We start from the raw sequence: 27,700 nt of genomic DNA, 5'->3' as shown, positions 1-27,700 counted from the left end.
TGTCTGTGTCCAAACTGCCCCATCCTGGATTAGGGCCCAACCTAAGAACGTCATCTCAACTTGATTAAATCTACAAAGATCCTACTTCCAAACAAGGTCTCTCTCTGAGATACTGGGGATGAAGACTTCAACCTATCTTCTTTTGGGGAACACAATTCAACTCATACACCATCTCACAGGGTTACTGAGACAATGAAATGAGATAATGCGTGGAAAGAGCCTAGCACAGGGTTTGGCATATAGTACATGATCAATCAACAACCAGCAGCTGCTAACATTAATACTGCTCTTCATTTCGTTACCACTGAGTCATATAGGATTTTTGCCCCATAGCAGTCCTTATTTTTTCTTTATTGATTTGAGAGGGAGAGAGAGAGAGAGATGGAAACATCGATGAGAGAAAACATGGACTGGCCACATCCTGCATGCCCCCCACTGGGGATTTGGCCCACAACCTGGGCTTGTGCCCTGACCGGGAATCAAACCTGCGACCTCTTGTCACATGGGTCGACACTCAACCACTGAGCCACACTGGCCAGGCTGCCCCATAGCAGTCTTTATGCAGTCAGGTTTCAAAGACTATCCAACTATCATGCAAAAATATAACCTCCAAACTTCTTGGGAAAATAAATAATTACAATGGTTGACTGAGTAGTAAATTGCAGAGTGTCCTTTGTTCTATCCACTGAACTCTGAAGCACCAAGACAGGTGGAACGTAGACTGTATAGGAATCGGTCAAGGTCTTCCAAAGAATGTGCTGACCACTGAATTTCTAAGTGCGCTTGGTCTGCAGGGGAAAACCGGATTCTACCCTGCACACGCTTCCTTCATTACCACAAAACCACATATATATATATGTTTAACTAAAAGTCCAGAAAGGACAGGAGAGACACCCAGCATTAGAAAAGCAGGAGCCTCATGGTCTAATGGTGTCTTAAATTTCAACAACAAAGAGGTATTGGCCCTTCGTTTTCAGAGAGACTATGGAGTTGGACTACCTTCCCTGCTGTTCAGCAGTGACATGGTCACAACCAAGGGGCGGCTGCGACCCTGGCATGTTTGTTTCCACACGAACACAGCTTGTTTCCATTCGGACCTTCGTGGGACAAGAGAAGGCAGTGCATTTGCTACCCCCAAGCCTGCGCTCATTTTGCTGTCATTTTCCTGCCGAAACGGCACTCCAAGCCTCTTCCATGCTGGCTGCCAAGGACGTTGCATAATTCAGTACTTATCTTGACCTAACAAGCAAATTGCGGGTGCATGCCCATCTTGCTTTGGCTTGTTCACTTGGTCTTTGGCTCATCTTCTGGAACCTACTGTCCTTGAGCAAGCCTTGCCCTGGATTTTCTTCTTTACATGTAAGGACTTGACACAGAACACCCACAAGTGTGTCTGCAAGTCAGTCCATAGGCATACAAACAATAGGTTTGTGTGTCTTTTTTTTTTTTAAATCTTGATTTAAAAAAAAAAAAAAAAAAGCTCAGCATACTCTTATGTAGCCAAGGTGCTTTGCAACTTGAAAACCTTTCTGACACCAGGCGAACTTGCCTCTCCCAGTGCTGTGGAAGGGGCTGTCCTGTTCCCACAACAGAACGAACCGCAGGTCCGGAGCACCAGCGTCGTGCTGTTGTGGAATCTGCAGGGAGCTGGCGCCGAGACACCAGGCAGAGGGGAGCTGCGGAGTCCAGGGTGTATGCCGCAGACCCACACGACGGCACCCGAGACCCTAGGGACCAGGCAGCCTGGGTGGGAAATGGGAAAACCCACACTGCAGGTCCCTTTCTGGCTTTTCCCCCAAACTCTGCTCAAAGAACAGCAGAGCTCACATCCATGTAAGTCTGCTCGACTTCAAAGACATTCATAAATATTTGCAAAGATGCAACCTCAGTGTTTCACAGATAAAATACATGTCTTTAAAAGCCCCAAATTTGCCAAAGCCAAAATCACCCAACAATTACTGATTGGTGGGTGGTGAAAATGGTAAATGAAGTGTGAGAGTGTTTGGCAGGAAACCAGGAACCCCTAGATCACTCACACAGCTCAACAGCACTGGCTGCCCACGAGACTGGCTTTCTGGTCGCTCTGCGAGCGCTAAACCAGCCAATGTATGTAAAGACACCACGAAGGGCAAGGAATTACACCCACGTGAACATGATCTCATCTCGAGAGCAGCACTTCTTAGAGCAAGGGGTGTGATCTGCTGAAAAGCTCTTGCTGCTTGAGGAGTGTATTAGTTCTATTTGTCTCCCTCCCAGTTTCTACGAAGCTCTTCTGCAGGAGACAGAAGCAGCATCCTGCCTTCTGGAGACACAGCCCGGACCACGCAGGCCTTCAGTGGCCGGCTCGGCTCCCGGGCCAGAGCGCTGATGTGGGTTACAGCTACGTTCTGTGCTGTCCAACAGCACACACAGGGGGCGGGAGCAGGGTCACGGCCATGAGCACACGAAACGCAGAGCTTGTTCTTGCCCTATTATTTATTATTGTCTTATTTTCCATGCAAACAACTGCAAACCTACTTGCTCCCCACCCTGCACTTTTTCGTTAATGCTCAAGTTAACATCATATGCATTCACTCTGTCGCTCGTGGATCATTTATGACTCATTTGACAGCTATTTACTTTCATGCTCATCATGTAACCTCAATTCTGTAATATCCCAATCAAGGCAAATCACTTCCACACATCAGTGTGATGAGGCACTTTCATGAAGCCACCACCTGGACACCACATGGTCCGTGGTCTGACCGACAGGCCACAGAAGGCAATAATGAACTTACCCCAGCAGACTGTCCTCAGAAAGTCTGTGATGAAAGTAATTCATAATCAAATATGCTTTAAAAATGAAATGTTGTCCCTTTCCAGCGTAAAATGCCCATGGTCTTTTTTACAGACTTGCCCAAAGATTTCAAATTCCTTGAAGTTTTCTTTGGATGCATAATGAAGTTTTCCAAAACATTAGCCATGTAAGTGGTAAATTTTTTTATGTCAAGCTTACAGTTCTTCCTCAAACCACAGTGAATCCCATTTTCTACCATATTCATACCAAAATATGTCTGCAAGTTGCTTTAGACTCAGGTGAAAACACTACCATGTAAAACTTTTATGAATTATTGATTGGAGACCGAAGACTCCTAATTAAGATGCAAAGATCCAGAATGAATAATCTGCAGCTCTGACAGAAATAGCGGTAAATTCAGTAAGACGCTGGGAAAATTTTACAAAAAATTAACATTCACATGAGTCTAGCACTCAAAAAATACAATCCTTAGTTAAGTGGATGCCTTCAATATTTTATGTTCTAAAAAGTAAACTATTGAAAAGATCTCTTACTGTGGTGCTACTTGGTCACAAAAGAACTGAAAATAGCAAGCTGGACACCGTTCAAACAGAAAATATGTTTTCATTACAAATATCTTCTTGCCTCCAGAAAACCCTGCTTACTCACAAGTTTTACACTTTCTCTCTCTTTAGTATAAAGAATACTTTTAACATCTAATCCCTAACATGTAATCTGAAGGTTAATACTTTGAAGCAATTTGTGCATTTCTTTTTAAATTTTTTTAAATTCTTTTTTCCTTTATTGATTATAGAGAGGAAATGAGAGGGAGGGAGAGAGAAACATCGATGAGAGAGAACATCAACTGACCGCCTCCTGCCTGCACCCTCGGATCGGGCCCACAACCTGAGCATGTGCCCTGACCAGGAATCGAACCGGTCACCTCTTGGTGCATGGATCAACGCAATCACTGAGCCACACCGGCTGGGCTTGTGCATTTCTTTTTAAATTGTGGATTTTAAAAGGGTATTTGACATAAATTAAATCAATAGTTAATATCAATCCTAAATTCAATATGTAGAACCAGATCATCCCTCCACTTAAACATGAAAATGAAGGGACAATTTTCACATTCTAACTAAAGGAGATTCAATTACTAATAATTACTTAACAATAACAAGCATTTATGATCTGTTTACCACATGCTGTGAAGTTCCAGTGATAAAATTAATCTCACCAGATCCAATCATGTGGACGGGCTATCACCTCATTTTACAGATGAGGAAATCATGGCACAGAACGTTCAGGGAACTCGCCCAGGTAACACATGTCCACTAAATGTTGAAGCCCGGTTTGAACTACTTCCTTTGCTCTTAACTATGCTAAAAATGACCTTTCACTTTTCTAAGAGATGAGTATTTTCATTTTTCTTATTAAATGTATTAGGGTGACATTGTCTAATAAGATTATATAGGTTTCAAGTGTACATTTCTATGATACATGATCTGTGTGTCACATTGTGTGCCCACCACCCGAAGTCAAAAATCATCTTCTGTCACCACATATTTGGCCCCCTTGACCGCTTACTACCCCTACCCCTTCCCTCCGGTAACCACCACCCTGTTGTCTATGTCTGAGTTTCAGTTTTATATCCCACATATGGGTGAAATCACATGGTTCTTAGCTTTTTCTGACTGGTACTTCACTTAGCATGATATTCTCCAGGTCCACGTGTCGCAAATGGCAGTCTGTCATGTTTCCTTCTGGCTGAGCAGTGCGGCACTGTGCGTGTGTCCAGCCCTCTCTCGAAGGACTCGCGGTTGCTTCCATGTCTTGGCCACTGTGACTAATGCTACAATGAACACAGTGGTGCATGTATCTTTGTGAATAAACATTTTCAAATTTGGGGGGTAGATGCCCAAAAGAGGGATTGCTGGGTATCATATCGTAGTTCTTATTTTTTTTTGAGGAACCTCCATACTGTTTTCCACTTTACATTCCCACCAGCAGTGAATGGTGGTTCCTTCTTCTCCACAATTTCTCCAAAACGTGTTATTACTTGTCTTGGTGCCAGTCGTTCTAACAGGTGTAAGGTGGCATCTCTCTGCACTTCCGATGTGCGTTTCCCGACAGCTAGTGAAGCGGAGCAGAGGCCCTGACCAGACGCTTCTCCCAGGACACACAAATGACCAACCGATGAAAAGAAGCTCAACTTCTCTAAGGATGTTTAATTAATTTTTCTCTACTTGTTCTGTGTACTCTTACTGAAAACAAAATATTTATTATTACCCTTTTATTAAGACTTCTGGGTTTTTTTTATCCTCACCCAAGGACATTTTCCATTTTTTGTTCAGATAGAGTGGGAGGGAAACATCGACGTGAAAGGGACACATCGAGTGGCTGCCACCCGCACGACCAACCAGGGCCAGGGACAAACTGCAACCAAGGTACATGCCCTTAGTGGGAACCAAACCCGGGTCTCTCTGAACCGCAGGCCGACGCTCTAACTGCTGAGACAAACTGGCCCGGGCTTAAGACTTCACTTTTGAGAGCAGTTTCAGATTCACAGCAGAACTGAGGGGAAGGCACACACACTCCAGACAGCGCCTGCCTCACACAGGCACTGCCTCTCCCATCACCAACATCCCCGTGACACTGATTTATAATAATATACACTTGGTCTTCTTTCCAGTCCTGACACAGGGCTCCTAACACTCTTGGAATATCTTGAGTTCTTGGAGTATATTTTGTCATTCAATTAGGAGTCCCTTTTGAGCACACCTAAATTTATGCTTTCAAGTGACAAAGGCTGGGGCCCCTCGATAGGGATGGGATGTGGCTGGTCACAGGAAAGACCAAGTGATTAGTAGGAATGTCCAGTCTCAAACACCCCCCTCACCTCGGAAGGGAGAAGGACTGGAGACCAAGCTCAAACACCAACGACCAATAATCTAATCAACCATGCCTCCATAAAACCCCAAGGGACAGCGGCCCGAGCGCTTCTGGGCAGTAGAACACGGAGACGTAGGGAGAGGGCGGCGCAGAAGACACGGGAGAAGACACTGTGCCCCTTCCACGTACCTTGTGCCTCATCGCATCTCTTCCATCCGGCTGTTCCAGTAACGCCGTAAGTAAACTGGCCAATCTAGTAACTAAACTGGTTTCCTGGGTCCTGTGGGCTGCTGTAGCAAACTAAGCAAACTCAGAGAGAGGTTCATGGGAACCCAAAGAGGGGGCCAGAAGCACAGGTAACAGCCTGGACTTGAGATTGGCATCTAAAGAGGGGTCAGACTGGCACTGAGCCCTTAACCTGCGGGACATCTACCGGGTCAGGATCTGCGGAGAACTGGAGAACTGCTTGGTAGTACCGACAGAACCCACTGTACCCATCCGAGTGGTGCTTCTGTAAGAACTAATGAACCTACATTGACATAGCAAATCATCACAATGCGGAGTTTACTTTACAGTTCACTCTTGGTGTTGTACACTCTATGGGCTTGGGCAATGTCTAATGACTTGCAGTCACCATTATAAACATACTGGGTCCTCCACCTATTCATCCTCCCTCCCCTCTAACCCCGGGCAATCACTGATCTGTTCACTTTTCTAAAGTGTCATAGTCACATAGATAAAGAAAGGGACTCACAGGGTGCTCTCATCACAAATTCCTAAGCGATCAGGTCACAGTGGGCAGGTCATGATGGGTATCATGTCCCAGGCATACAACCCATTCAGCAAAAGCTTATCTTTGCCCCAAGCAAGTCCTGCCCATTGTTTTTGAACACATCTTTGAAATGGCCCTCTTCAGACTCCTCCTTCTAAAGCACGAGCTCACAGAACTAGCCTGTAATCCCACCCCTGCCTTGCTTTCTCCCAATTCATGCCATTCTCCTTATTTCCCCTCCTTAATTTCAAATGCATAACAGAAACTGCAAAACTGCCATAATCTGTAGCATGAGATTTTGCACCCCACAATGTCATCAGTTTGGGCTCAAAAATAAAACAGTAATATTCTCTACAGGTTGCTTGCAGCAACAGCAAGAATCAGAAACCTTTTCAGATTGGCTTCTTTTACGTAGTAAGAGGCATTTATGCTTCTTCCATGTCTTCTGATGGCTTGATAACTCATTTCTTTTTAATTTCCCATTGTCCGGATGTACGACAATGTGTTTATCCATTCACCTACTGAAAGATATCTTAGTTGCGTTCAAGTCTGGGCCGTTACGGATAAAGCTGCTACAAATCTGTGTGCAGATCTTTGTGTGGCGTGACCGGTGACGGTGTGTTTAGTTTTGTGATAAATCGCCAAACTGTCAGCTGCACTGTTTTTCACTCCCCCGCAGTGAGCAAGAGTTCCTGCTGCTCCAGTCTCTCCAGCATTCGGGCAGCCAGGGTGTGGCCACTGTTTCCGGTGTGTAGGGTTATCTTCTTGTTTTCATTTAAAAAATGTCTTTTTAACCCCAGGCATTTTCACACAAAGACATTTGTAAAATTGTTAATGATTTAAGTGAGATCCCCCCTGCCCCCATACGTCCCCTTAGCGGGAACTGAACCCAGGACTCTCTGGTCCACAGGCCGATGCTCCAACCGCTGAGCCAAACTGGCCAGGGCTAAGTGAGATCTTTAATATCCTCCGAAAATGGATGTAAGCCTATTGCAGAGAGGCTTATTCTTAAACCAGAATTTTCGTTTAGTCTATAATCACTTCAGATTGAAACACTCTACTTTTAAAAGCACCCAAAAAAGCAAATAAACTTTTTTTTTTTTTTTTTTTAGCTCTAATGAAACGAACTTGTTGATTGAGAGCAAGTCTTAGGCAAAAGCATTAGTTTGCAAAATTAACTGGGATGAATTTTAAAAGTAGCTAGGGCTCAGATACATACCAAGATTTTATCCTCAATTGTACTTTTAGTAAAAATGAGTTATATGCATTCATTTTTCTTTCACTTTTTCTTCTGCCATTATCTGCAGGCCAGGGGAGAGAAGGAAGCTCCCATCGGGCACAGAGTGATGGGCAGACACCGTGGACCTTCCTCACTCGCTACTTGCTGTAAAACCAAACTAAGAGATGATGATGAGGCACCAAAATCGATATCAACTGTGCACCCGAGCCACCACGACGAGCTGCGGTGTGTGTGCAGGGAGCATGGAACAGCAGTCTCCAGAGCACGCATTATGCACACAAATGTATCCACGTTTTCACCCTCCATCTCAGAAAGGTGCGAGGCGAGATCCCTTCAGAAAGGAAAGAACACTGGTTCCATAGAGGAAAGCCTATCTCATTACCAAGCTTTTGTCTTCTCAGTCATAGAGATGCCATAATGCCTGGCTGTCTAGTCTCCCTGCTGGAGTGGTCTCTATTACATGACTTGACAGCAAGAAAAAAATACAAGATAGGTTATCTCTGGGAAGCATCTCGCCTGACTAATGCTACCCAGGGAGACATATTAAGCAACAAAAGAAGGGACACGGAACAGCTGGCTAGAAGCAAAGTTAATCAGGAGCACGCCACCATTTTCGGGTCTTGTTACCAAAAGAAAATTAATAAATAAATGAGCATGCCATCTGAGAAATGACAAATCCAAGTGGTCACACATACACACTTTACCTTGAAATATGTCTGAAGATTTGGTTAATTCGTGGAGTCTTGGTTTTTACTCCCTGGTATTCAGTGGTGTAGTTAATTCTAGAGCCTCAGCCTCTATCCATTTAAATTCACTATTTTGAGATCAATTTTATTTCTACTGTCTGATAAGAACGGGTGGAAACCATGGGCAAACACACCATATATCACCGAGGGATCATGGTGGTTAAGTCTGAAGCAGAAAGAGCCCTTTAAAAGAATACAATGAATAAACTAGTAGTTCTAGGTTTTCCTCTTAGGTCCTTCAAAAAATTGAGCTACAGATTTACTTATGAATCAATTTGCACAACTGAATATTTCCCTCTACTTCACTGTCCTCCAGAATTAACTTTGGAAAAGTGGAATTAGTCCGGCCGGTGTGGCTCAGTGGTTGAGCGTTGACCCAGGCACCAAGAGGTTGTCAGTTAGATTCCCATCAGGGCACATGCCCAGGTTGTGGTCCAGGTCCCCAGTGCGGGGCATGCAGGAGGCAGCCAATGGATGTTCTCTCTCATCGATATTTCTATCTGTCCCTCTCTCTCTAAAATCAATAAGGAAAAAAAATTAAAAAGTAGAATTAAAGATCATTTTAGCTACAATATTGTGGTCACATCATTATAAGTAATAATTCCCTTTAAGGACCCATATCATTCTCTCCAGTATAGAGACAGGTAAATGGACGTGTGTGTGTGTGTGTGTGTGTGTGTGTCTAGAGAGAGAGAGAGAGAGAGAGAGAGAGAGAGAGGATATGTCTAGAAAATATTCTTCTTCAGAATGAGAAAAATCAGAAGACTATCACATCTCTAAAAATCTCTTTCATTCACCCAGCCTACTCTTGAGCTTAAAAGAATTAGCAAAAGAAAGTTGCCACGGAGCAATCTTTGATTACTTACAGATACTGCGTAAAATATTGGACCTAATGGAAGCCAGATGACACATAACTGATATGTTTCATCAAAATTTAATCCAGGCCCTGATCTTCTCTTGCCTGGATCACTAAAGTGGTCTCCTTCCAAATTCATCGCCAAGTCATCACCCACAAAGGTTACTTTTCTAATACACAGAAGTGATCGTGTCACATGCCAGCTGAAACTTCTGCAGTGGCTTCTCACTGGAGCCCACAGAATGATTCCATCTACCTTCCGCTCAGGACCAGGTCCCATGACACCTTTTCAGGGCCCCAGGCTCCCCCACCTGGACTCCCTTGGGCTCTGCCCAGAAGGCGCTTCCTCCCTTCTTTCCAAAGAATACCTCTTGGGGAAAACCTCCCCACTGGCTGGCCCCAAATCAACTGGTATTTCTGGGAACTGGACTCCTGGCACCACTGTGCCCCCATGTCCCCTCTGTGCTCCGGGCTCTCTGTCCACACCGCTCCTGCCACCTGGGGGCACTCTGTCCACTGCACTGTGGGGCTGCGGTTTTTACCACAAACTCTGTCTTTCTGGAAACCAGGGGCACCTGTTGCTAGTACCTGGCTCAATAGTTCAAGCAAAGAGATTGACAGCCAACATCTCAATAGATATGTGAAAGAATGAACCAGAAAACTGCAACTAGGAATGGGTTTCTGGGAAATGACGCGTGATCCCACCCTGGCTCCTGTTTCCTGTCTGTGTGACTTGGGACAGGCATGCTTACCTCCCCACGGTGGAAGGGGAACAGCAGTGCTACTGGTCACCATGAGGATCGAACACGGGAGGGAGGGCCCAGCACTGGGAACACGCCTCCCTCCCCATGTCCCCGGCACCAGTCCTCGGAGGTTCAGTAAACAATGGAAAACAGGATGTCAGTATTAAGTTAGGTTGAAGAGGGGAGAGTTTCGAGGTAGAGAGTAACAAAAGAAGGCAGAATGGGGGAGGAAGGGGGGCACACAAGGTCACTCTAGCGCATGGGTCTCTTGACAGCGAAGGATGTAGCCAGGCCAGAATTATGAAAGACTTGACCAGCCTGGTCCCTGCTCCTGAGTCTGCCCCCGGGAGCCATCCACTACAGTCTGAGAGAGGGGGTGGGGGGCTCACTTCCAAGGTCTCAGTCCCCCCCCATACATCACCCTACAACTTCCCCACTCTCCAAAAGCCAGAAAGCTTTGGGCTGGCTAACAGGAACATAAAATTAAGATGAAGTCAGAATATTTGAAACTGGAGCTGACTCGCCAATTCCAAGACCTAAAATTAATTAAGTCATTAGCTGACGGGCTTACAGTAAGACACCATCCAAGTAATATGTAAATTACTGCTTTCAAAGGAGTTTGCATTTTAAAAGCTCCCTAGGGAAAATCTCACTAACATCTCCCCTCCCCCACACTTTTCCAGAAACTACAAAGCAAAGGAGGGTCTCTTAAAAAAAAAAAAGACAAATAGCAAATCGGGATAAACCTAACATGTGTGGACCTAAGCCTACTACATACTTTTCTGCAAACTATGAAGTGTTCGGAGAGAAGGTCCAGAGTATCTCTATACAAAGGACATTCTCTAAGCATTGCTAGGAAATGGGTGTCAACTGTAGGAACCGAGCAGGGAACAGAGGAAATATAAGGTTGGGGGAGGTACCTCTTGCAGGATCTTGCAAACAATAGTCACTTACAATCTCTCTTCCCCCTCTATTCCCAGTTAACAAGTAGCTGTAAAGGCCTGGCTCAGCTTTAAGAGGACCTCAAATTCTGAAGAAAAAGCTTAAGAACCAGAACAATTTACCAAATGGATAATCAGAGCTCAAAAACTGACCTACCATATCTAACCACATCTAATTACCTTAGCAATTCTTATTCTCAAAAATATTCATCCTCTGTGCTCTCCCCGCCAAAAGGAATGTTGTGTCTGCAACACAGAGTAAAGCTAAAGAGTAAAACCCCACAGGATTCTAACTCGGTTTGCACCTCTCAGCAGAAGTCTACACATGTCATGGTGAAAGGTGATGTGCTTTGGAAACCCAGGCAGGCCATATGTTGGTTAGGGAACAGAATAGCACAGTTCACGAGAACGCCATGGTATAACTGCCCAGGGTCTACACATTTCACAGTTGGCCACTACCGTTCCCAGTAAGCACTAGGATTTCAGTTTGCATGATGAAACTGTCCAAGCGGTAGCTTCGGCATGAGCATGATTTAGCAATGTCCATAGCGCAGCCCATTAGAGCAGGTACACAAATCTTTGCAGAACTTTTATTTTGATATGGCTTCTGCACATCAATGTAAGAAAAACATCCTTTTTTCTTTTTCATTCAATAAAACCATGTTCTCAGCACCCAATCGATCCCAGGCTATCCAGATAGAAAAAAATGAGTAAAATACTGACTTTGCCCTCCAGGCATTCACAACTGACAGTTTTTCAAAATCATTTTCTCCTAAATCTTTGTCTATTTACATATTCACTTATTAGCATTATTCACTCAAGCACAGCTCAAACAATTTCATGCCATAAATTATGCCATTATTTCTTCTCTAAATAAGCATTTTGTTAACAATTATCTAAAAGCAACTGGTGAGGAACTGTGCAAGACTGGATTAATTTAAATGCAAAATGTGTCCTGATAAACTCAACCATCCGTATTTACTGAGTGAGACAGATTTATGCCTCTGGGGCAACACCCAGAAACTGTGCTCATTCACCTAAAAAGGTTTGAACTTCATAGGCCTTGGGGTTTGATTTTTACCCCTTGGAAGAATCAAAATGAATAGACTAGCAACTGTGCCGAAACCTGGTTAGTACATTTGGATATATATTTCCCCCACTAGCCCTACCCCGCCCCTCAAGTTCAGTATTGAAAAACAATCTTTCGAATAGCATTTTCCTAAAATACTGGGCATGATTACATTTCTACCAAGCTGCTCTGGGTTAGTTAACTATAGAGAATCCTGGCATCTGGCTCCTGATGGTGGGAGTCAGAGAACTGGGGTGCAGGCTGACATTGTCAGCTAACAAGATATATATGCCCTTGGTCAAGTCACTTCACCTATCTAGGCCGATAGATCGCAAAATCCCTTATTTTAAATACAAAATGAAGGACATTGTGTCTTTTTAAAAAAAATCTCAGTAAGAACAGAGAAAGGCAGGTGTTGTCTTGATATAGTCCCCCAAAGATGCAGTTTTGTGTAAACACTTGGATGACAGCTTTGTAACCAAAAAGAGATCCTTCCTTTTAACCTGGTGACTTTCTCCAGGCATGTACAAAGGACAGGTAACCCAAGTTTTCTGAATTTTACTAAGAAACAATTCTGATGTTCAAGTTCACCCCAAAGGAAAATAATCGTGTATAAAAAATGGATAAACATAGGTGAACATAAGCGATTGGAGACCATCTTGACTGGTTCTTTTCCAGCCTCTCACTGAACTAGTTCTGTAAGGAGTATTTTCTTTTCTCCCGCATCTGCAGCAGCTCTGGGCGTCTCAAGCCCCACCCCACCTCTTAACTCAGCCAAAGAACACTCTGCTGCCATTGACCCAACAGCGCTGGAATCTGCCAGGGAAAGGGGGGTACATTTTCAGACAGTGCCACCTGCCAACCCTCCCCTCCAAACAACCCGAGGCCCCACTTCATTTCAGTGAGCCCCTCCAACTCTCCCCTCCCCAGCCTACGCCCCGGTAAGGATGCAATGTGATGTTATCAAATTCATTTCCTTAGTGACTGATAATTTACAATGAGATCTAAGCAAGAAATAAGATATGCTTCTTGCTCGGCAAACTTAAAAAACAACCTGTCACCACAACTTTAAAATGTTCATTGGGTTTTCTGGAATTTCACTGAAGGACTATGTTCATTAGCAATGTTCAGAAAATGCAAAGACAGGTGGTTTTAAATTTGAAAAAATATATACTTTTGTTTGTTTGTTTGTTTGTTTTTTTAATATCAGAGAATAAGAGGAGACAGAAATCTTTGACCAACCTTCCCCGGTTCTCTGTATAGTGATAATCAAAAATACCAATGGAGCCCTGAAAATGGAACTGGGACTTTGGCTAGCAAAAACGAGACACAAGACTATTTGAAGGAGAGAGGGAGGGAGGGGGGGAGAGAGAGAGAGAGAGAGAGAGAGAGAGAGAGAGAGAGCGCGCGCGCGCGCGCTAGCATTTATTGAGCACCTACTACAGGCCAGGCAGTATACAGAGCACTACATATACATCGAGTTAGCTAAATCTCAGAAAACCTGAGAAGCCAGGCTCTTTGCCTCACTTTTCAGGTGATGGAACTGGAGAACAGAAGGACTGACTACCTACGTCGTATAATCAGTCAATGGGAGAGTGGGGATTTGACGCAGGCTAACACTCACTCTGAAAGCCTACGAGCTTAATTACTATGCTAAAAACCAATCTACTGTTCATCCTTTTGAAAAGGGAGTTTTTTCCTAAAAACTACACCTTCCGCTTGAAAAATTAAAGATCCCAAAGTAAATCCAGAGCCCTTTCCGGTGACCTACACGACTGCCAACTCCAAATCTTTAAGCACAAATTGACTTTTTATGTGTAGATTAAGATGTCTGACTGTAATAATCCCCACCCAACTGATTCCTCTACCTGCCCACCGACACCTCCACCAAAGTAAATCTGATACCAAGCTTCATTCTCCATGCAGAACTATTTTTCAGAAACTATGCCAAATTCATGGGCGGTTTGAAAACGTTACAGGACATTTCAAAATACATGACAAGACATTTAACAAAATAAGTCCCATTGTTTTGAGTCCCAAACATGTAACAACAAACACCCTGTAATTCTACAAGTTGAAAAACTGCAAACAGACTATAAAGTTTTGGGTGGTGCTGAGTAAAGGCTATGGTTGCTTTTCTTTCTGGCCAGACAACAAATGGTGAAGAGATAAACCTCAGTTAACCTCAGCCTCTTCCCAACCCCAACAGTGACAGTACACCAGCCAAATACTAATTATTTACATTTACTCTTTGAAGGACTCTTTCCAGTTTTTTCCACACCAACTTCTCAGCAGGTGTCCCAGATTAAACTGTTGACTACCACCCGATTGTTTAAAAAAAGATCTTTGATGTGATCTGTGGCTGGTTCTTTTTTAATTAGGGTTTGAAATCCTATACCCTGGCCACTTAACCCCCTAAGAACTGGAACCAGAAGGACGACTCCAAGGAGCGGGCTGGCAAGTCAGCGCGCGCACAGGGAGCCCCGGGTCGCAGAGGGGCTGCCCTGCCCCACTGGCCCGCGACCGTCCCCTTCCCTGTGTCCCTCGCTCCAGGAACTCACCAGGATGCCCATCACATCGGTCCAGAGCCGGGAGAACGCCATGGATGTGCTGGCGCCCGTCTCCGGCTCGGGCTCGGGCTCGGGCTCCGGCCCCGGGCCGGCTGCTCCCGCATCCTCCATGGCCGCGTCCCGCACGCGGGCCGTGCGTCCCGGTCCCTGGGCACCCACACCCCTCACCAGCGCGCAGCCCGCCCCCGGCGCCGCGGCCCCGCCCTCCGTGTCACCGAGCCGCGGCCCCGCGCCGCATCCCCGGCGACCCTCGGGGGCCCTCGCAGGCGCCCGCACCTCGGCTCTAGGTGGCGGCGGGCTGCGCGACTGACAACTCCCGAAACTTTCCCACCCCGGCTGCGCGCGGCCACAGGGTAACCGGAGGCAAAGTTCGCACCACTGAGTTTTACGGCGGGGATTCTGGCCGCCCAGAAGCAATTAAACCCGCTGCAAAGGCGTTTCTTCCTGTGACGAGGACCGACGCACTCAGGCACGCGACTGATTTCTGCCAGCAAGTCTGGGCAGAGCCCCGCAGGGGTGACCGCGGCGCCTCGGGAACTTGGACGCAACCCCCGGGACCCCTCTCTTCAGAATGAGCTCTTCCAGCTCCACATGACTCGCTCCTCTCCCAGCGCAAGAAAGCGTTTAGCAACAAAAGGTGCTCTGATGTCAGGCTCTTTGCATGGAAATGAGCCCCAGACAGGAGAACAAACCGCCTGTTGAACGAGCAGCCGCGCTGCAGCCTGCAGCCTGCGCAGGTTTCCGATCACGCTGTTCACGGGGACACTCGGGTCGCAGGAGCTGCCGAAAGTTCCTGCGCGGGCTCCTTCTGCGGACAGAGTTCGCCAGCCCTCGCCCACCATGCACCCTCGCCCACCATGCACCCTCGCCCTTCGGGAAGTCAAGCGACCTGGGGAATTACACTCTGCCTCTGTAGGCCGAGACGTGGCTGAAAAGCAAGTGTGAACGCTTGGGCACGAGCCCTTGTTTACATCGTCTCCATCTGCAGCAGGGTTTCGGTTCCTAGGCGCCCACAGTGCCGAGCACTGCTAGGGGTCCCATCTGATTAGAGAAAATGCGCTTGGGGTTTTAGTGGCTCCTGTAGAGCAAGGACATAGGGGAGGACCACTCTGGAAAGAAATGTGATGGCGGTAGCCATTTAGCCAGTCCTCACTGGGGACCCTGTGTGTTTTTTTTTTCCAAGGACAAGATCCATGACAGATTTACTTTCTGAGGGAAATAGCCCTGGAGAGGTACTTCCCCTTTTGTGATTCTTTCATCAAAAACCACTCAGGGAATTTTTCCTGGGATGTGACAGTAGGCGTCACCTTTGATTTGGTGATTGATCGCTTTGTGAAACAGTTAAGAAGCCACTAGAAACCAGCCGGTGTGAAAGGCTGAGGGGTAGAAAAAGCAGGTGAGGTGCCCCAGGGAGGTGGAATCCTTGCTGGTTTCAGAGGCCTCTCCTGGTATTGCTGTTTTCTTCTGAGCCCACAAAAAAGGAAGGGGATAAGAACATGTCCTTGAAATTACTGGGATAACTACCCATGCAAATGGGTAAATAGCCCTTACAGGAGAGTTCAAATAAAGTACTTACATTTATAAACCTAATCCTCAAAGACACTGTTCTTGAAAAGAACACAAAGGAATGAGAAAGTGTTCTCTGGATAATGTGGAGGCATTGTGTTGATGTTTCTAGAGCAACGGAAGCTGAATCAATACGACCAGGCCAGGTATTTCTTGTGCTGATGTCGGAGATGCTCGGAATCCAAATAAATTCAGTTAAAGCCGTGGTAGGCTTATTATTATTATTATTATTATAGCTATAAAGAGATGAAAAAAAAAAGTAAATGATGGGAACAGGTAAAATACTCTTTTAGAGTTGATTTTACTGGTATATTTAAGAATTTCAATGTGCAGTATTAGCCATTCAGTGCTTTATTAAATTCAAGAAAATACAAAGAACTGTGCTGCTTCTATCAGTAGGCAGCTTGTTCCCTGCACAAATACTTTCTGGCAAGTGACTGAGCAGTATCCGGCAAATCGAGGGGTAGGGCTGGATTAAGGGGAGGGCTGACTCTCCAGCACCAATCACAGTCTTTCTCTTAACTCGTCAGATGACCTAGGAGCAAAGCACTTAACCTTGGAAGGAGGGCGGGGGCGTTTCCCAACCCTAGATGAGGCAAGACCATACTAATTGCCACCTACCTCCTCAGAGGTGATATTATATTTCAGGGTCATCTCAAGATAGATACACAAATATCGATATAATTCAACCTTAGCCAGCATTTTGACACTTACAGAAATCAATCCACCCTAGATATTTAAGCTCTTTTGCCTGGTGCTCCCTAATAAATGGATAGAAAAATGAGATAAGTAATGTTTGGGGGGGGGGGGAGGACGTTGATAACAATATATTTTTTTTCCTTTACTTTTAGTATTAGCATTTACTTTATGTTAAATTTACTCCCAGGACATAAGCTTTTGTTTCTTTAGTTTCTTCTGGGATCTCTTTTTCTTCTGTGCAACCTCTTCTAGTTTAGGAACAATCTGCTCTTTTTCAGTGGGATCCTCTCCATGTGATCGGGAGAGCTCGTGTGTGTGTGTGTGTGTGTGTGTGTGTTCATCTGCCCATGAGCGCTTGTAAATTCAACACTGCATCTTGGGAGATTTGTTCACCTGGAAGTGCCCAATGACCAGAGAATCTATGTCTAAACCCTTAAGTTCAGCATTACTCTGCATTTTTAAGCACATGCAGCAAAAATTCAGCTCTCTTTTTAGGCTACCAATCCTGCGTCCAGCCCCACTGTTTGGCCTGGGCACACCTACCAAGTCCTCCATTGTAAAATGGAATGGCACACATGGCTTCTGTAAAGGACATCCTTCAGATACTTGCTGGCTTTTCTGATATGCATACCCCTGATGGCCTGGGCAGTTTCATGAGTGCTCTTAAAGTGAACGCGTAGATTTGAACCTCTTGATTTGCGTGTGTGGGGGGCTTTCTGGGCCAAGTGAATAGCGAATCATTTTCAGAAGTCACCTCTGGCAGCTTTCAGGAAGAGCTCAATAACAATAGTTTTGCTGTCTGTAACAACAGGTGAAATTTTGAATAGTCACTTTTACTTCTAAAACATGAATAGTTTTGGTGATCACTTAAAAAATGAGGCTGAACCTATTTACTCATCAACTTCAGGATGCGACCCCTCAAAATAAGTCTGCTTATTCTACCAACTTTAAGTCTTTTTCCCCTTCAGTTAATGCCAATCTTTAATTCCAGAAATTCCTTTGGGGCTTTTTAACAAAACATGGAAGAATGATCATCAACTGATCATACTATTTCGGAGTCCCACAGAGTACCGTTTACAAAAAGCTTTACCATAGGGTGGGGAAAGGGCCCAGGAGGTGAACTGGTCAAATCCCTTGTTTTTCAGATGAGGAAATGAGCTCCTGAGAACTTGATTGGTCAGGCCAAGCGAATACAGCTACATTGAGCAAATCAGAGGCAGACAACTTGATCACTTTTAAAAGTGCTTTCATCTATATTATAATGTATTTGATTCTCACAAAGCTTAGGAAGGTAGGCAAGTAGAGATGCTCCCTTAAAGATGTGTGTACAGAAAGTATACAGGGATCCTGCCTGCCCCTTTTCCCTTTCCCTAGGTCTCTGTCTCATCCAGCTCATTGGCATTGTTATGATGGGGGGGGGGGGGGGATTTCCAAAGGATTCTCTTCTACCAAAGGATGTAGAAGAGTATTTTCCTCTTCTAGGAAGGGATATAGAAGAGGACTTTCCAGGCATCTCTGAGAGACTCAAAAGTTGATTGTGAAATCAATTCTGTGGGTCCTGCTAAACATTTGTTAGAATGAATTAAAAGACAACTATCAGAATGCATTCACTGAGAGTAAATATTGATAATGCACTTATCTCAATAAGTTATTTCTTCAAAGTTAGTCTCAGTGATATTGTTGCACATATATGTGTGCAACACATATGCACATATAGTCACACATGTACATATAAATGTAAATACTAGCTTGTTTTGTAAAAAGTGGTTCTTACTATGAGTTGTGAGTAGAAAAAAGTAAAAGCCACTAATGTAGATGTTGCAGAGTGCTGTGGGCAGTCTATGGAGGCCACCATTCTGACAAAAGGAAGGTAAGCAGCCTGTTGCTTGTCAAGGTAGAGTCAAGGTAGAGTTTGGTGGTAGGAAGCACAAAGATAATGGGATCAGGAAAGAGCTGGCTTAAATTTTTACTCAAGTTTTTATAAGGCTTGAGTGAAAGAGCAAGTGATTTATTAGGAAAGTTATTTATCTCGTCTGTATGATGAAATAATCCCACCTATTTAATAGGTTGTTGTGATGATGCAGATGACGATCCTCTATGAATTAGAACCTTTCCCCCTTTCCGTCACTTTGCTCTTCCTTCCTTTACCCACCGTGAGGTGATGTCTGTCAAATTTCCTTGTTCACACTTAAACCTCTTGAGTTACACAAAGGAGTAATGACTTGAGTAGGTTATCTCTAGTGGTTTGGGGGTCATTAGGGCTATTCAGTTTTAATAGTAAAGGTAACAATAACAGTAATATCAATATTTATCATTTATTGATAATCTACACTGTCAGACACTGTTTTACAGTTTAAAATTATTCTATTTAAATTTTGCCCTGGCCGGTTTGGCTCAGCGGTTAGAGCGTCGGCCTGCAGTCCAGAGAGACCCGGGTTCAGTTCCCGCTCAGGGCACATATCTTGGTTGCAGTTTGTCCCCGGCCCTGGTTGGGTTGTGCAGGTGGCAGCCACTCGATGTGTACCTCTCATGTTGATGTTTCTCTCTCTCTCTTCCTCCTTCTCCCTCCTACTCTATCTGAACAAAAAAATGGGAAAATGTCCTCGGGTGAGAATTTAAAAAATAATAATAAATTTTAAAGAGAATTTATGACTTTTCACTGTGATCCAGCCCTCCCACCCCGCTCCATTCCCACGTCAGTAATATTCAGTTACATCCATATACTTGTTCAAACTACCAGCCTCCGAGACATGCTTGACTCCTCCTCCTGCACCGCCACTCCCATCGAACCTGCGGGTAAGCCCTATTGATTCCAATTCCTCAAATACGTTAAGTTCATCCACTTTTTCCATCTCTACTGCCACGGCCTCAGTCCACACTACCACCACCTCACCCCACAGGTGAGCCAAGCACAGGCTGAGGCATTGCCTGTTTAAACAGTCTCTTCCCCATGGCTTATTTGATTAGACGTTAGAAGAGAGCTAAGAGAGATTAAAACAAAGTGAAGATGGCACAAACAGGCTGGGGAGAGAAGGTAAATAAGCAAAATGAGGATCCATGGTTATATATACTATTCTCTGAAATCTCTTCCTGCATTCTGATAAGAACCCTACCAGCCAGTTAGGTTTTCATTTTGCTGTTACTGTGTAGACACCAAGGTTTTGCCTCGGAATTATTCTACCTTGAGTGTTACTTCATTCAACATAGCAGGATCAGATTCGATCATTTCTAAAGCCACTTGTAATTCCGAAATATGAGGATTCTGGACTATTCAGTAATCCACACTGTAGACAAGACTCAAAAAAAATTCTGGGTGGGCTGCCAACATTGAATTCACAATGTTTAAGGCAAAGAACCAAAAGACTGGAACTCACCATAAAATTCCCGCTGAATGGAGATGAGAGCTGAGCTACTGTGAGAACCTGTCACTCAGGAGGAAGGGAGGGAGGGAGGGAGCCATCTCCGGGATTTGCTCCGTGCTATTTACCTTTTCAGTGTAGGAGAGTGTAAGGAAAAATAAAAAAGAATGGGCTAATAAGAGATCAGAGATTATGTTAAATGTTTCCAAATTACACAAAAAAGACTTAAAAGCGCAGCCTGGAGGTATCATCCACCAACCGACCATCAGTCTTGTCTGGTTTACGAGTTTTACCCTCTGAGAAGGCCTACTTAGCTGTTCCTATTACTTAAAAAGACTTGTGAAAAATTGTTTTTTTCATTAAATTAAAAAGCTCCAGTTGAGACTGTTGCTATGCTTCTTTTGAGGGGCCATAATATTATGTACAGAGAACAACAGCGTCTCACTTACATAAATCCAGGTAGTCATAGAAGATTATTACAATCTTCTCCCAAGTTGAAGTGTTATTCAGAATACTTTGAAGAACACCACCTAGAAATAACTTATAATTAATGACATTTGCAAATAACTATTTTTAAAAAACAGAGTGTTGCCCGGCCAGTGTGGCTCAGTGGAGCCTGGTCCCATGGACTGACAGATCCCGGTTTGATTCCTGCTCAGGGCACATGCCCAGGTTGTGGGCTCCATTCCCCAGTAGGGGGCGGGCAGGAGGCAGCCAGTTGATGTTTCTCGCTAACATCGATATTTTTATCTACCTCTTCCTTCCTCTCTAAAAAATCAATAAAACCATATTTTTAAAAAAGCAGAATATTGAGCTGAGTATAACATTATAGGGAAAGTATGTGTTGACTCATTTAAAAAAGGAAAGTGTAATATCCTTTTTCTGCTCATTTTTTCAGAGAAAAAATAGTTACTATATAAATTGTGTAAGGAAGAGCCGTGAGTCTGATGCACTGCCCAGCCTGAGGTTAACTGTGTATATGGCTCTGCTTCATTCTGTTCTATATCTTTCATGGAGGAGGCAACATTTTGGATCACAATGAAAAGGATTTTTATAATAGTAAAATTTCTGCCAGCTATTAAAAAGAGACCCTCTCATTCCTGTTCCTGAAGAAAAGAAAAGAAAAAAACCCTCACTTTCCCTTCAGCTATAAAATTCTATCATTTAAGAATCTCTGAAACATTTATTTTTCTTCTCACGCAATCTAACTCCCCATGTCTCCATGCATAGTAAGTGTTACAGCACTGCCCCCCCCCCCCCAGTCATTCAAGGCCATTTTCCTCTTGTGGGTACTTTCTTTCAAACTGCATTTCCTGTGACACACACACAGGCATGGGCGTGTGCATACGCACAGCACACACACACACACAATGGCTCAGTTATCTCAGTTTCTCTGTGCTGCCTTACACAATTGAAGATATAAATAAATGAACTTGGTGAAGAACTCATCAAAAGAGGTGTCTCAATGAGCTTCTCATACATGGAGCTGAAAGTCTGAGTGACAGGACATTGGGGTCATGGCGACTTCTTTAAATAGTGCCTGGGTCAAGCTTAGTGAGACAATTCCCCACTTGGGGAAGTACATAAGGCGCTCCTCTGGGTAGTGCTGACCTGGATAAAGTTTGAAATAGATCTAAAAGAAATATTAATATGGGAAAGCAGACCCCAGATTTTCTGCACCATTTCCCTCTCAATGAACACAAACACTGTTTAAAGGACAAAAAATGGGTTGTCTAGGCATAATTTTTTCATATGCCTTATAAATGAAACAACTGGGTGCTAGCTACTTTTTATCTAGTGAATGTTCTCAAAAATCAGATGATGTTGATTTCAATAGCAAAGATGCATTTCACAAAGGATCCTTGTTCTAGAAATGAGGTCATTTGGACAGTCTCTCCATTAAGAAAAAGCCTATTTTGCTTTCAGAGGTCACCTATTGGGGCAGGAAATCCATCTTTCAGCCAGTGGACTAACATCTGGCCTAAGTCTTCTGGGCTGAAATGTCAATTTTCTGGTCTAAATAGAACACACATGAAAGAAAAAAAAGATGAAAAATACCAATCTTCATATGCTAAAGAATTCTTCAACAGTGCAAAGATAATAAAGATTCTCAAAAAAAAAAAAAAAAAAAAAAGGAGGTATTCTTCAGTGATCAACAAATAAAAATAGTAAAAAAAATGAAATAAAATTTTATTTTTTTGCTGTAATAATTACTAAAAGACAAAAATTAAGAGGCTGAAGCTAAATGATAACAAAGAGATAAATTAACCATTCACTGATAAACCTATAAATAAATCAACTTTAATCTGGACCACCTAACCACAATTCATGATGACTCATTCCAGGCTGGGCCAGATTTGCTATCGTACTAAGAAAGAGAGGAAAATAGTTTACCAACTAAATTAGCAGGATAAAACTTTAAAAAAGACAAATGGGAGTCTCTTTAACCAACCCAAGAAAAATAATATTTTAAATTTGATTAAAGGTATCATAAAACATTCAGTGTATAGCCCTGGCCAGTTTGGCTCAGCGGTTGGAGCATTGGCCTGCAGCCCAGAGAGTCCTGGGTTCAGTTCCCGCTAGGGGCATGTAACAAAAAAACAAAACAAACAAAAAAAAATCAGTGTATAATCTTCTAAATAGCCACTCCATTTATATGACTTTTTGTATTATTTGAGAATATGCCATGATTTTGTCTAGTCTTTCTCTTACTGGTTCAAAGTAGAGAAATTTTTTGTGTTCATTCATCCATCCATTCATTCATTCATTCTGCAACAAATATTAAGTGTCCGGTTGTGTCTGACATCACATTAGGTATTGACAAAAGAAGCCTTGGTTTTCAGGAACATCTGACCTAGTAAGAGAGCTAGAAAAGTAATTAGTCATTATATAGACACAACAAAGAGGGGCTCAGATGAAAGAATGGTCAACCTGTTGAAGAATGAGAAGAGTTCACAAAGGAGGTGATTCCTATCAATTGTTTAAAGACCACACAATTCCCCAGCCAGTCAAGGAAATAAAAGAAAGAATACTCAAGGCAGAAGGAAAATCCTGGAGGATTTAAACAAGGGGGTACAATCCTCCTGTGGAAGGTGGAATAGGACGTTAGAGGTTAGAAGCAGTGACATGAATGGATGACCCTGTATGCCGAGCCAAGAGCAGGATTTTGTTAAGTTCCTTTCAGTGCAATGCTTTGCTGCAACTCGGCCCCTTTCGCTTCCAATCAAAGAGGGAGAGAAGAAATGCAGGTGTGCAATAAATTTTGATTATGTCTTACCAGTTACATGGGTGATATAAACAATATGGAACCACTGAAAGTTTTAAGCAGGGACGTGTTAAGTGGCCTGATTTAGGTTCATGTTATAATTAATGGCAATGTGGAGCCTAGAAGAGGGTGAAATTTGAGACAAGGCAATTTTCAAGTCATACTATTCATCTAGGCAAATGGTTACCAAGATTAATAATGGGGCACTTTGGCACATGCCTCTCCGTTCCTGCCTGGTCCCGCATTGCTTCTCCAGCTTGATCTTCTGCTATGATCCAACACAGAATTACTCTGGGATGCTCTTACCTACTTTTGCCCACATTCCCTGTATTTCCTATTTTCTGCTTCTCTGTTTCGTTCAGTCTATTAATTTTCCCTGAAATACTCCTGCTTTCCCCTAGCTCTACTGACATAGAGTTAACATATAACACTGTGTCCGTTTTAGGTATACAGTGTGTTGATTTGATACAGTGCACAATGACTGCTACTGTAGCATTAGCTAATGCCTTCATCACATCACATACAGTAATTACAATTCCTTTTTTGTGGTGAAAGCATTTAACAGTTACTCTCTTAGCAATTCCAAGTATATAATACAGTATTGTCAACTATAGTCACCATGCTGTACATTAGACCCCCAGAAATAATTCATCTAATAACTGCAAGCTTTATCCTTTGACCAACAGCTCCTATTTCCCCCATCCCTCAGCCCTTGATAACCATTCTACTCTCTGTTTCCATGAGTCTGGCTCTTTAGATTCCACATATAAGTGATATCATATAGTATTTGTCTTTCTCTGTCTGACTTATTATGCTTAGTATAATGCTCTCAGGGTTCATCCTTGTTATCTAAAATAGCAGAGTTTCCTTCTTTCTCATGACCAAATAATATTCCATGTACATATAGTCATCTTCAGATATATACCCGAAAGTGGGATTGCTGGGTCACCTGGTAGCTCTAGATTGAATTTTTTGAGAAACCTCCACCCTAATTTATGTAGTGTCATTTGCATTCCTACCAACAGTGCACAAGAGTTTCCTTTCTCAGGTTTCTTTATTTTTTTAAAGAGACACGGTGTTTATGATGTATCAATAGTAAGGGATAAAGTCCACGGAGTAAGTAAGCATAGAAAACTGGGAAAGACAGGACTTGGAAAATGGGCAAGGACACTGTCTGAGCGAGAGGGTCCCCAGGAGGAGGAACATGAGGCGCTATGTCAAGGGAGGAAAGATTTACAGGAAGGGGGTGGTCAGCAAAAGTATCAGCTGAATAATACTGATTTGGGGGGTCATTGGCAACCTCACTTAGCCAGTGCAATTTTAGTGGCAGGTAGATTGCTTGCGATTGAAGAGTGATGGGAGAAAAATGGGTGAAAAAGATGATACAGGGGAATCACAAGGTTTGAAGAAGAGGTTTTTTTGTTTATTTTTAATCCTCACCCGAGGACATTTTTGCATTTATCTTCAGATAGAATGGGAAGGAGAGAGGGAGGAAGAGAGAGAGAAAAACATCGATGCAAGAGAGACACATCGACTGGTTACCACCCACACGACCTCAACCGGGGCAGGGACAAACCGCAACCAAGGTACGTGCCCTTAGAGGGAACCGAACCCCGGACTCTCTGGTCCACAGGCTGATACTCTAAGCGCTGAGCCAGACCATCCAGAGCAAAGAAGAGTTTTTAGGTATGTAAAAGATTTGAGCCAATTTATTAGTTAAGCAGAAAAGAACTAGTAGAGAAGAAGAGATTGGAAATGTAAAAGAGGGTACTAATTAGAATAATATCACAGAGGAGATAAAGGGGATGGTAAGAAGTTACAGTTTTGACAAATTATTGTTCTGGGCTTCTCTTGAGGCCAAATAGGCCACTCTTTCCTGTTACCACTTTATTCCTACCCAATAAGACACCAAGATGAGTCAGATTTAAGCATTTTAAATACGAATTACACCCTGACGCCATATCCAGACCATCTTCAATGGATTTTAGGGTTTTCACAAAATCCTTATTCAGACATTTCAGATACTTCAGTTCAGTAATAGTCTACTAAATGTCTATCCTATGCTAAGAAGTAGGTCCAGATCTTGATGAGCTTAGTCAGGTGACATACCAAATATTCCCAACCCAGTGTGATAAACGAACACACAGGTCCTTTGCGAACAGTCTGGAGAGTCACTGCAACCCAGAGGCACCGCGGGAGGCTTCCCGTGCGAGGCTTCATCTGAGTTAAGAGTGGAAGAAAGAGTTGAAATTAGCCAGCCACGCGGGGGCTGAGCTGGCTTCAGGCTATGAGCGCAATAGGAACAAAGTCACAGAGACATAAAACAATAGTATGTGTTGCGAAACTTGAAGCTCTTCGTTTTAAGAAATGCTAGGTGGTCAGTCACACTGCACCTTGTGTTCTGTAAGCTGAGGAGGGTAGTCTCAATGCTCTGGAAGAGCTCATACTTTGTGTTTTGATGCTTCCTAATTTCCTTCCTAAGCTGGTAACCTTCATCTGACTTTTGGAGTGCACCGCGTACCACTGGCACCCTGGGCTGAGTGATCCCATAGCCTCCAATAACAGAGGGCATATGAAAGGCCATGGGCACGTTAGGGAGCGTGTAAAATTCTGAACACTTGACTGGCGTGCAGGTCATCGTACTAATATTAGTACTTATGGGCGACCCTCTTCGGCCCCTTGACGTTTTCTAGCAGCAGTACCGACCGGCTGCAGGCAGAAGATCTCGTTCCAGTTCTCCCCATCAGCTCTGGGATCTGGACTAACTCACAATCGTTTTGGCTCTCGGCATCTTTAACTCTAAAATTAAGAGGGCATTTGTAACATTTGTTTCATTTGTAACATCCTCTCATGATTAAAGTGGGTGTTTAGGTAGAGGAGTTGGCTTAGGGAATAAAAAATAAGGAAACAAGGAGGCCCCAAAAGTGTGGGGCGCTGGAAACCGCCTTTCCCACTTGGTGGAGTCTCTATAATGGATGGGCCAAGCCATCTGGAAGATAACCCACGTGAGAAATGGTTTATTCAGGCATTCCTGATGAGCACAGAGGGCTCCTCGATTCTCCAACTAGAAATCAAGCAGCATCTTCACAGAGGCTGCAATGGAACATGACTAACGTAAAGAAAATTATCATTGTAAATTGGTACAAGATTGAGAAATTTGGCAGGATGCATCAAAATCCATAAAAGTGTTCATATCCTCTGATCCAGAATTTAGATTCCTGGGCATTTCCCCTAGTAAATTATTGGAAAGGAATAAGAAGCTCTGTGCTCAAAGACTTACTCTTTTTTTAATTTAATTTTTCAATGGCAGTTTACATTCAAATTATTTTGTGTTAGTTTCAAGTGTACAGTAGACAATCATGTACTTTACAAAGTGTTCCTGATATGCCAGTACCCACCAGGCACCATACATAGCTATTATAATATTATTGACTATGTTGTACTTGACATCCCTGGACTATTTTGTAACTATCAATTTATACTTCTTGATCCCTTCACCTCAAAGGTTTACTACTGCATTTTCTAAAACTATGTTTTCATTGGTTTTTTTAGAGAGAGACGGAGGGAGAGAGAGATAGAAACATCAATGTGAGAAACATTGATCAGCGCCTCCTGCATGCTCCCTACTGGGGATCGAGCCCGCAACCCAGGCATGTGCCCTGACCGGGAATTGAACCTGGACCTCTCAGTCTATGGGGCGTCGCTCAATCCACTGAGCCACACTGGCTGAGCTACTATTGCATTTTTTATAATATTGAAAATGTGGAAAGAAGACCTAATGCACAAGAGATAAATGGCCAAATAAGCGATGATACTGGCAGAATCCTATCTCCTGATGAAAATGTTAACACGAAGAACGTGTGACAGCATGGGCGGACAGCGTCTGTCTGACAACCCACTGGGAAATGAGGGCGCGCATGCGCCACGGTGAGAAGAGAACCGGCACGTGGCACGTGTCCGTGTTCGACGCACAGCAGGAGCTCGAGGAAGTGTTTCTGGACAGAGAAAGAAGTGACTGTAGAATGAAAACTGGTGATGCATTAGGACGGTGGAATTTAAATTAAATTGGCATTGAAAAACTTTCTATGCTATTGCCATGTTGTTTACGGATAAACACAGTTTATGTTAATAGGTAACATGGATTCAGTGTTTCCTGTGTGTAGGGACTATTCTGTATGTTATATATTTTGTAATGCTACCTATTCA

The 27,700-nt window shown here is 43.6% G+C and overlaps 1 protein-coding gene and 1 pseudogene across 1 annotated transcript in view; both read right to left on the bottom strand.

Moving 5' to 3' along the window:
- The window catches only part of SASH1 (SAM and SH3 domain containing 1), a 171,406-nt gene extending 156,690 nt beyond the window's left edge, over positions 1–14,716 (bottom strand). The window contains exon 1 of the mRNA XM_036249202.1: positions 14,597–14,716. Coding sequence (XP_036105095.1) covers positions 14,597–14,716 — 120 coding nt within the window. The remainder of the gene's footprint in view (positions 1–14,596) is intronic.
- Positions 14,717–17,047: 2,331 nt separating this feature from the next.
- The window catches only part of LOC118620776, a 175,159-nt pseudogene continuing 164,506 nt past the window's right edge, over positions 17,048–27,700 (bottom strand).

The sequence above is a fragment of the Molossus molossus genome, unplaced genomic scaffold, assembly GCF_014108415.1.
Source record: "Molossus molossus isolate mMolMol1 unplaced genomic scaffold, mMolMol1.p scaffold_m16_p_8, whole genome shotgun sequence".
Taxonomy (NCBI): domain Eukaryota; kingdom Metazoa; phylum Chordata; class Mammalia; order Chiroptera; family Molossidae; genus Molossus; species Molossus molossus.
Note: the sequence above shows the minus strand (reverse complement) of the source record. Positions and strands in the feature narration are given on the sequence as shown.